The sequence below is a fragment of the Linepithema humile genome, chromosome 5, assembly GCF_040581485.1.
Source record: "Linepithema humile isolate Giens D197 chromosome 5, Lhum_UNIL_v1.0, whole genome shotgun sequence".
In the NCBI taxonomy this organism is placed as follows: Eukaryota; Metazoa; Arthropoda; class Insecta; order Hymenoptera; family Formicidae; genus Linepithema; species Linepithema humile.
This window is the reverse complement of record NC_090132.1, coordinates 4,283,678-4,295,560: the sequence shown is the minus strand read 5'-3', so window position 1 is coordinate 4,295,560 and position 11,883 is coordinate 4,283,678. Positions and strand designations below refer to the sequence as shown.

General features: G+C 33.8%; 1 protein-coding gene across 1 annotated transcript; it reads left to right on the top strand.

Annotated features, from left to right (window-relative positions):
• Positions 1-5,716: 5,716 nt before the first annotated feature.
• Positions 5,717-11,262, top strand: LOC105675284 (uncharacterized). The gene has a single exon (XM_067355781.1). The coding sequence runs from the start codon at positions 9,342-9,344 to the stop codon at positions 9,918-9,920; it is 579 nt and encodes a 192-aa protein (XP_067211882.1). The 5' UTR covers positions 5,717-9,341; the 3' UTR covers positions 9,921-11,262.
• The last annotated feature ends 621 nt before the right edge of the window (positions 11,263-11,883 follow it).

The window sequence follows — 11,883 nt, the reverse complement described above, 5'->3', positions numbered from 1 at the left end:
TCTTTAAGCTCGTCGGAAAGTCGCCAGAATTCGATTGTCGCGCTACAAATCCATTTCACGAATAGTGTTCGATCGTCGAAGAAGAGCTCGCCTTTGCGACGTTAAATTATGAATACATCCCTTAGGAGCAATGTCAGAATCCAGCCAATAGAAAAATCAAATGCTCAAAAAACGCGCGCAAGAAGCAAAAATGTAAATTTGCGGGATGCTATCTAATCTGTTAAGAATTAAATAGTCGTCGGAAAGTTCAAAGGAATCGAAATCTCTCGAGACTCACGAAAGGACAGCCGTCCGCGACTTGTCGAGGATCCAAAAGTCGTCGCTTCAAGAAGTCAAAAACCGAGGAAGTGAACAATTTTTTCGTTTCATCTTTTGTCATTTCTCTGCTGGATGATCAATCGCCAAAACCATTCTAGATAGTCGGTGCGGTGTCAAAACTTATTGTACCAAAATCACATCAGTCGTCGATCATCCTTGCATGCAGAAAATTGAAAATCAGTGATATCTCATCGAGACAGCCGTGATAGTTGGTTGTAAATAGATAAACATAAATAAATTCACTGTGACAACGCTGTCCTGCACTCAAGGCATTCATAGAACAAGCGAAAGGAATAAGACGAGGCCGATAAGACAAAGACGTGATTTGCGAATACCATGCAAAACTGATTTATTGATTAACACACTAACTAACGACAAGTATAACCAACTAAGAGAATGTATTTGAAATAAAAAAATAAGTTATACGTTTCTATCATGTTTTGATTTTTTTATAACTTTCTCTCAAAATTTATAGAAATAAAATTAAAAAATCAATCATTCATCGATTTCTGGAAAATTCATTGGAGATTAGAACTTTCAGGAAAATTTATAATGTAATATGCAAGAAAGAATGAAAAAATATATTTTTTTTGTAGCTGTTAAATAATTTGAGAATGAAAATATTAAATAATGTTTAATAATATCATTGAAATTAAGAGTGCATATGCTTTTCTTATGATACATTTATTTACTGTAAATTTGATAGCGCAGATAAGAAAGACCCAATAGCAAAATAACATTAAATATCCTCTAATTTATTATTTATTACAACACATATTTAGATATAAAACTCTTGAGAATCATACATCTACAACACTTTAAATTTTTTATCTATAAAAAGATATAAAATCACAAAGTGGAAAATAAAGTAGTATCATCGGCATGCATTTTATTATGACAATAGTATCGCAAGATCTTCGTAAAAACAAATTTCATGAATCGTCAGTGAAATTATTGTCAATATCTCGCTCTGCAATAAAAATAGCGAGATCACCAATTTACCGCAATTTCAAATACAGATAAGAATGTATTTGGACGATTTGACGTGAGCAATTCCAAAAAACTTAAATGTTGGTAACTACTTAAAAGTGGTTAAAATCAGTAACGAATTAATGGTAAGTCAACAACAAACACACTTAAGACACGAACAAGAGTTGCGCGTTGGAGTAGATGCCAAATGCAGCGACGAATATATGTGTATAATATGTCGAAGTTATCTAATAGTTGCTTGATCAATTAAATGATAAAACTGCTTTTTTGCGATTTCCTGGAGAATATCATGTTGACATATTGAAAATGAATGGATGGACATATGTATATGTGTAAAATTTCAATTAAATCACTTTCACTCGGGAGAAACCCCCGTCTCTTCTTTGTGAGAATATACCCTCTTGCCTTTTCCAGGTATAAATAGCTTCTACCATCCACGCAATTACAGAACAGAGTAGAATCGCAGAAGCTGACATGAATCTCCTGATCACGGTAAATAAAATTTCTTTTTATATTACTTAAGCTAAGAACCAATGCGTGTAAAACGGAGAAAAAACAGGGATTGAAAAGAAACAAGTAGAAACATGTAGTGCACAAATACGCGTGTGAGTGACAGAAATCGCAAGAAAGTATAAAAAGAATACAATAATCGAGATTTATAGCAGTACGGAAACCAAATATTAATTTTTTTAGAATACAACTAAGAATACGTCTGTGAACTCCCGTGATGTGTGTTTCAAATTACCTCGCGGCAAATGGCAAACATCTAATGACGCTTTCTCTTTCGTTCGCTTCATTTTGACTTTTAGAGATCAAATTGCATTTCCTAATGCAACGCGATGATGACATATTGCGCAATTAAAAAAGCAAAATTTAGAAAACACTATCTAACGTCGTAATTCATATAATTAGATTTGTTCTGCATTTATCGGAAAAATATTAAAGAAATTAGTCGCTGAGTTTTTCTACAACTATCTTATTACACTTACTAAAATCGGTTATTTGGTAACATTTTATTATTAATTATTGACTTAAGAACCTCAATTTTGTAATAATCTTTAATATTTATAAGTTTAATATTACATCTATATAAATTCATTTCTCATAAATAAAAAAAAAAACATTTTGAAAAATAACTCCTATGAAAGATCGTAAAATAAATAATTCATAAATGTTTTTTTCTTAAATGTATATGCTTTTATACTTTCCTATACTTTGATATTTTCTTTTTAACTTTGCGGCTCAATTTATGAGAATTACGTCAAATGTTGAACAATTCTAGCTGGTTAGAAATCTGTTTATATTCGTAAGATGATAGTGAGTGAAAAAAAAATGGGCACAGTTCAGCACAATAACAATTGTTAGCCAGACTTTAAGACGCAGCGCAGACGAGAACGATTTGAAAACCGAAATTTCCCGCAACAGAACGAAAAATTTAACTTTACTTCATACTGGCAAGAGCCCGGCTACGTAACGATTTGCTCGTTAGGCTTGCACTTCGCAGACTGACCTATCGCTCACTACGGGCGAAGCTATTCGATCCACTCGGTTGGGGATATGCGCGGTTTCGAAAGAAGCCACAATAATTGTCCAATGCTTTTGGAATGATTCATGATCTAATAACAATTCTCATCAGTTATTCAAGATAAACGAAACAGAAAATAAAATTTTGAAGCAAAATACATACCTTGGGCCAATAGAAATCGCTTACAAAATCTCAACAAAAAGTTATCAAATAAAAGAAAAATAGGCAATTATCAGTAGATTTAAATAAAAATCTGAAAACTCTCATATTTTTTACAGCAAGGTTTTTGTCATAATTAAGTCGCATATATATTATATTCAAAAAACTATCGCATGAAAAATATATACATATCAATTATTCCAAGAATGTGAATTATTAATCCTTTGATTAAAAAATATTTCAGATCATTATTGCTTATTTTTCAAATTTGCTGAATCCATTAAAGTAAGCCAATAGTATCAATGCCTTATGAATATGGAACATAATTACAAGAAGTAACACACTTATTATTTTTACAGTGTATGATTATTGGTGCAGAATTTGCACTAGCCGAGCTGTCTGCGTTTTCCAACTACAGCAGACCAACCGATGGTGATAACATAGATAGTTTCAATAACAGTTTCAGTGACGATTTCGACGGAGGTAGTGAAAGTACAGGGCACCAGCATGCCCAATTCCTAAGCAATATCAAAGATTTTCTATTCGATGAAGATGTTAACTTAAAGCTACCTAGGAACATCCATGATGTCCGGTCGTCAAATTACAGACCGCCTGCATACTTGCCACCATCTACACCAAAATCTGAGGGCCTGAGTCCACCTATACGTATACCTCCCTTTGATGTACCTACATCTACATATGTAGGCGCCCATCCCAACGTACAGGGCACAGAAACTTCTATCGATCTGTTAAAAAATAAAAATGGCAGATGAAAACGAGACAAAGTAAAATAGCACCGGCCGGCGACGACTACTTTTCGAAATGCAGCCGAAACATGCAAAAACACATAGAAATAGAGAAGATCAAATGTACTTCGAAGAAGATGATTACGATTGTTCACAAATCATTGAACCAATTTCTCCCGAAGTGACATATTCTTTAAGCTCGTCGGAATGTCGTCGATGCCAGAATTCGATTGTCGCGCTACAAATCCACTTCACGAATAGCGTTCGACCGTCGAAGGAGAGCTCGCTTTTACGACCTTAAATCTTGAATACGTCTCTTAAGCGCAATATCAGAATCCAGTCGACAGAAAAATCTAATGCTCAAAAAACGCACACAAGAGACAGAAATGTAAATTTGCGGGACGGTATCTAATCCGTTAAGGATTAAATAGTCGTCGCTTCAACGGAATCAAAATCTCCTGAGACTCACGAAAGGACAGTAGCCGTACGCGACTTGTCGAGAATCCAAAAGTCGTCGCTTTGAGAAGTCGGAAACCGCGGGAGTGAACAATTCTTTCATTTCATCTTTTGTTATTTCTCTGCTGTTCTTAATTTTACTTTTCCTGCGTCAATCGTCAACAATCATGATTATCGCCATGTTGTACACAATACGGTTCATAAATTTTAAGTCTTTATTCTTTGCGCATACATGCAAAACTGATTTATTGACCAACACATTAACTAACAACAAGTACAACCAACTAAGAACATGTATTTCAAATAAAAAGATAAGTTATATGTTTCTTTCATGTGTTTCTATTTTTTATAACTTTGTCCTAAAATTTAAAGAAATAGTATTAAAAAATCGTTTAATAATATTAATTAAATTAACAGTGCATTTACTTTTCTTATGAGACTTTACTTAATGTGAATTTGTTAACGCGGATAAGAAAGATTGAAGATTACATTAATTATCTTCTAATGATTTATTACAACACATCTTGAAATATAAAACTCTTGAGAATTAAACAAGGCTTAAATTTTTGATCTATTAAGGGGGGAGCCTCGTATGAATCGCTAAAACAAAGGTGATTTTTAGGAATTTTTTTTTAAGAAACAATGCAACGGATTTTTTTTAAACTTTTTAGTGTTTTATAACATATATTAAAAAGTAAAAAAAAATTTTTTTTGTTTAAAAATAATTGATTATAGAGCCACTATAAACAAATGTTGACGCAGCCTCATCACTGGAGTTGTAAATTGGCGGGAGTTGTAGCGTCTTTTGCACTCGTTTAAAACCAAAAAAAAAAAAAGTTTTTCTTTTCTATGAAATTATCTAGTCGATGAACCTAAAAAATAAGTAAAAAGTTGAAAATTGAAAAAATGGCAACACTTTAAAAAAAAATTGCGATTTTGACCCACAAAATGTCACCTTATTTATGCAATAAAAATTGTTTAAATTAATTATTTTACTAATTTTATAGGTTCATCGACAATTTATATTATTAAACTACATGTATACACAGGGACAACTCGATTGATCGAATAGTTTTTGAGTAATCTTTCCCGCCAATTGCCAAAAACTGGTTTCGAGAAAAACGCGTTTAAAGTTTTCGGTATTGAAAAGTAAAAAAGAAAAGTGTAACAACAAGTTTAAAACTGAGGCTCCGATTTCCTGCTTCTTCGAATTTCACACTTTGCTTGCACTCTCCAAATTGCACTCTCAAATAAGTACTTCCGAAAACGCGCCAAAAACAGTTACAAATTTTATAATCTTATATCTTATGGTACCGTTGACCAAGCGCCCCGCCGCGCGCTTGTATATCTGCGCGCAAGAAATAGGCTGTGGACTCCTTAAAACTTCGAATTTTGTTTTGTAACTTTGGGAATATATTTTCTACATGGATTGCTATTGATTAAAGCAAAAAAAAATTTTTCAATTTTTTTAACCGGTTACACGAGGCTTCCCCCTTAAAAGGCATAAAATCCTGTCGAGAGAATTTTAGACTGTACGAAAATTATGTACATTGATATCACAACGGAGATTTAGAATGTACAAATTAAATAGGGAAATAAAATAGGAAGAAAGAAAGAATAAAGCGAGAAAAAATATCAGAGTGCGAGTAACTAAATCGAATCTTGAACTCGGATTTTTCATTTGCCGGGCGCGATTGTTCTTATCACTAAACTATTCATAATCAGACTCCACGCTTCTAACAAATTAAATCCTATTGTACAAGAGAAATGCTTGTATGATAAATATTATAAATTATTTCGCACCAACAACCGCGACGGCTCCGTAGCCATTATTATATTATATTTGATGGATTATCGTACAAGCCTTTCTCTTGTAGGATTTAATTTGCTTAAATCACGCGGGCTTCAAGATCTTATTTTCTACAGAATTGTTTATTTCTTGACTGGCGAGAAAAGAATGTTAAAAGCGTGGAGTCTAAGTAGTTTAGTGATTAGAACATTTGTCCTGTAAGCGAAAGAAAACCCGAGTCCAAGACTTGGTTTAGCGTTAATGCCCCGATATTTTTTCTCGTTTATCTTTCCTTTATTTTCCTTATTTAATTTGTACATTCTCACTCTTCGCTGTAAGATCAATGTACTTAAATTTTCGCACAATCTAAAAGTATCTCAAACCTAAGATCGGTGTACATTTTAATGTCTCCATGTAAACGAAATAAGTTTCAAGGTAAAAAATAAATTATTTCGGACTAACAACTCCGCGACGGCTGTGTAGCCATTATTATATTATATTTGATAGATTATTGTACGAGCCTTCCTCTTTTAGAATTTAATTTGGAAAATTTTATGTTGACAGATAGTGAAGATGAATGGATACACATATATATGTGTAAAATTTCAATAAAATTACTCTCACTCGAGAGAAACCCTCTTCTTTATTGGAGTTTCCTCTACATCCTCTATTTTTATCCTCAGTATCCTTAATTTACAACAATTTCAAATACAGATACAAATGTTACTTATTCAGACAATTTAATGAGCAATTAGAAAAACTGAAATGGTTAGTAACTACTTAAAAGCGGTTAAAAACAAAAACAAACTAATCGTAAATTAACAACAAAGACACTTAAGACACAGAGAAGAGTTGCGCGTTGCAGTAGATGTTACACGCAGCTACGAATATATATATGTCCAAGTTATCTAACTTACTTGCTTGGTGATAAAACTGCTTCTTAGCGATTCCCGTGGGTAAAATTTCATTTTGACATATGAAGATAAATGAATATATATATATATATATATATGGATATGGGTTTATATCCATTTATACATACATATATGTATAAAATAGTAACTGAATCACTCTCACTCGAGAGAAACCCCCGTCTCTTCTTCTTTCTTGTACACCTTCCTGCCTTTTCCAGGTGGTATAAATAGCCTCTACTACTTACGAACTCACAGAACAAAGTAGAACCGCAGAAGCTGACATGAACCTTCTGATTACGGTAAATAAACTTTTTTTGTATACTACTTATGCTAAGAAACGGTACGTGCAAAACAAAAGAAAAAAGAAGTTGAAGAAAAAGCGAGTAGGAAAATATAGTGCACAGATGCGCGAGTGAGTGAAAGAGGTGACAAGAAAACATAAAGGGAGGATGAAGTAAGAGATTTTTCAGCAGTACGAAAAGCAAATATTAATTTTTTAAAAATGGAGCTGACGTCTCTGATCTTTCACGAAACGTGTTACATATTACCTCGCGGAAATGGCAAGCATCTAATGACGTTTTCTTTTTTGTTCTCTTTTTGATTCTCGTTCTCATTTTTTGAGATTAAATTGAATTTCGTGATGCAATGCGACGATGACATGCGGAACGACGATGACATGCGAAACGACGATGCGAAAGTGAAAAGGTAAAATGTGGAAAACGCTATCTAACATCATGATTCAAAATTGAATTTGTTCTGCGTTGATGAAAAAAATATTAAAAAGAAATTAACCGCTAATTAAATCGGTGACTATTTAATTACACTTACCAAAAACATTCATTATTGATTAAAATTTGAAAACCTTATTTTTGTATTAATCATTAATTTATAATTTTAATATCATATCTCTATATCATATCTCTATTTTTCTTAAAAAAAAAATATTTTAAAAAATAATCCTCTGAAAGATAACAAATAATTCATAAATGCTTTTTTTAATATACAGAGTATTCCTGACTGAACGCACCGTACTGAAATGACACATGCTTGAGATTATTTTGAAATGAAAATCCTAATATCAAAATGTCGAGACTATAACAGTTTTTAAATGGGAAGCATTTAAAGTTGATTAATCAAATTGCTTTAAATTCGCGCGCTCAGGCATCGCACAGTAATGAACGTATCTTCAGATACCAATTTATTTTTATTTTTCGTTATACATAAATTTACATCTGTATTTAATAAATAAATGGATTCCTGAAAGATACTTTTAAATGCTTTTTATTTAAAAACTATTATAGCCTCGATATTTTGATATTAAAATTTTTATCACAAAATAATCTCAGGAATATGCCATTCTGGTGTGTTCGATCTGAGACACCCTGTTATGTTTTATACATTTCTATAATTTGTCGTTTTATTTTAAATTTTGAGGCTCAAATTGCGAGGATTATGTCAAACATTAAACAATTCTGGCTAGTTAGAAATCCATCTACAATAATAGTGATTCAAAAAAATTAAACAATAGAAATGATACGGCAAATGCATTCAATTTTCACTTGCACAATAATTTATCTGACAAAACGAAAATAATAACAAAAAGATAGATTAAACTGTGAACGTGGTCCAGCACAAGAACAGTCGTCACAACTAGATTTTAAGACAAGCGCAGATGAAAGACGATTTCATAAGCGAAGTTACCCATAATTGAACAAAAAAATTAAACTTTATACTGGTGAAAATCCGACTACGTAACGATTTGCTCGTTAGGCTTGCGCCTCGCAGACTGACCTTTCCACTCTCTATAAGCCAAGCTATTCGATTCACTCAATTGGGGATTGCGGGAGCTACGATATTTGTCCAATGCTTTTGAAATAATCTGTGACCTAATAACAATGTTGTCATCAGTTATTTCAAGATAAACGAAACAGAACAATGAAATTTCGGAGTAAAATTCTCCTTGGATCTACAGAAATCGCTTACGAAATTTCAACACACATTTTTAACATCAGATTATCAAATAAAATAAGAATGACTGAATTTATCAGCAAATTTAAATAGAAATCTGAAGAGCTTCATATTCTTCACAACAAGATTTGTCAAAATTATAAGTCGCAAATACATATATTATATCCAAAAAATTATCACATAAATATATACATATCTTTAATGAAATGGAACTTAAAAAGCCTCGCGGTCACGCAATAATTCCAATGTGAATTTTTAATCCATTAATTAGAAAATATTTCAGATCATTATTGCTTATTATTTTAAAATTGCTAAATCCATTAAAGTAAACCAATCAGAACAATGCATTAAACGATTGGCTTACTTTAATGGATTCAACAAATTTAAGATAATAAACAATAATGATCTAAATTATCTTCTAATTAATGGAAACTCAAACTAAAAAGTAATAAACTTATTTTTTCTCATTATAGTGTATGATTATCGGTCTGGCAGGGTGTGTGCTAGCCCAGCTTTCCGGTTATAGTTACAGCAGACCAACAGGCGGTGGTGGTATAAGCAGTTTCGGTGGCGGTTTCGGAGGCGGTTTCGGAGGCGGTTTCGGAGGCGGTTTCGGAGGCAGCGGCGATTATATCCACGTATCACCTGGATTCCAAACCAATGAGGGCGCCTCCGTGGACAGCGCACTACTCGAACACATCCGACAAATTCTTTTGAGAGAAGAACTACAATCACAATCTATCGGCGGATTCGGCGGTGGTGGTGGAGGTGGAGGTGGAGGTAGATATCCTAGCTCCAGCTATGGTGCCCCGTCGCCGCAATACGGTGCCCCGTCGCCGCAATACGGTGCCCCGTCCCCACAATCCGGCGTGCCCAGTTATCAGATCCGCGTCGTAGGCATAGAGTTTGAGAGCATCAAACAAGGGAAGCAGGTAGCTGAACTCAGACAGACCGCGCAAGCAGCTCCAGCAGGGTTAGGAGGTGGTGCGCCGACAGCCGGTCAACCCCAAGCAGCAAATAACAATCCTTTCAACGCGTTACGGCAAGGAAAATAGCAGATGAAAACAAGACAATCTAAAATGACCGGCGACGACTACTTTTCGAAATGCAACCGAAACATGCGAAAACGCATAGAAATAGAAAAGATCAAATGTATATTGAAGAAGATGATTACGACTGTTAACAAATCATTGGACCAATTTCTCCCGAAATGACACATTCTCTAAGCTCGTAGTTCGGAAAGTCGTCGAAGCCAGAATTCGATTATCGCGCTACAAATTCACGAATAGCGTTCGATCGTCGAAAGAATGCTCGCCTTTGCGGTCTTAAATGATGAATACATCCCTCAGGTGCAATGTCAGAATCCAGCCAGTAGAAAAATCAAATGCTGAAAAAACGCGTAAGAGGCAGAAATGTAAATTTGCGGGATGGCATCTAATACGTTAAGGATTAAATAGTCGTCGCTTTAACGTAATCGAAGTATCCCGAGACTCGCGGAAAACCAGCAGCCGTGCGCGACTTGTCGAGGATCCAACAGTCGTCGCTTCGACAAGTCGATACCGCAGGAGTAAACATGACCAATTTTTTCGTTTTATCATTTCTCTGCTGGATGATTACTCGCCAAAACTATTCTAGGCAGTTGGTACAGTGCCAGAACCTATTGTACCGAAATCACATCAGTCGTCATAGTCGTCTTTGAATTCAGAGAATCGAAGATCGGTGATATCTCAATGAGGCAGGATTAGTAATTACTTAGTTGCAGATATGCACACATACACCCGCTGCGGCACAAACGCTCTCTCTCGCACTCATCGCCAAGGTATTCATGGAACATACGAATGGAAAAAGACGAGACCAATGAGTCAAAGACATGAGCGGCGCACTATCAAGCGTTTTGTAAACAAAATTCTATCGCTGCGTAACATCCACTCCTTCATTTGGTTCATTTGTTTCGCCGAAATAATTACACATCAATACTAATCAAAAGCCTTGATTCAGAATGTTGGAAGATAGTAAAACACAAGGGAAGAATTTTTCGATCAAGTTTGTCAAATGAGTTGAGAATATCGCAAGAATCGATATCGCAACACGATAGACACCGCTGCAACGTACACGTACACAAAATACACACATATACACACTATCTTTTATATATTTTGACACTTACTCCTTAACCATATATCTTTTTATACTTGTATAAAAACTTTCTTTTGTAGAAAAAGAATTAAAAAAAATGTCGCCACCGTTAAAAACTCGTGTATTTTTTTCTTAATTGTCTTAAATAACGAAACCTTTCGTTCTCTATCGATGATCGTTCGCTATTCTCTTTCTTGTTGTTATATAAAAATGCGATAAACAGAAGATCATACTTCAAACAAAAAATAGATTATATCCTTCTTTTACATATGCTTCTATTTTTTATAATTTTTGTCCTAAAATTAATGAGAATAATATTAAAAAATCAATATCATCAATTCGTAGATTTCTAGAAAGTTCGAAGAAATTTCTAGAAAATTGGAAAGAGTTTTCAGAAAACTTTGTAACCAGCGCGTGGGGTCAAACTTCAATCAGAAATAGCTACATTATAGGAAACGCAGCGTAGAGAAGAGAATCAATTTTGCATCAGTTAGCGCGAATTCTAAGTGATAACTTATCAAGTTTTTAAGTGGGGTTTAAGTAAAACAGAGAAAAAGCAAATAACTGGAAACGTAGTAAACAATGATAATTTGTAAAATATGATTTCTTCAATGATAAATACTAACAAAATATTACTCGGAAAAGAGCGCGATCTCTTTGTGTGATGCATTGTACTATGCACACTGAGTACATTGTAATTTAGAGCGTAATAATAAATCATAGATTGTTGTTATTTGTATCCGTAAAGATATTATTATAAATGTATTATCGCAAATTATATTCCTTTTTTCACAAGTGATAACTTACGAGACTTCCGAATTTAAAGAAATAAAAAAAAGCAAAAAACAATTAGTTTTGCAATAAACAATGATAATTATAATT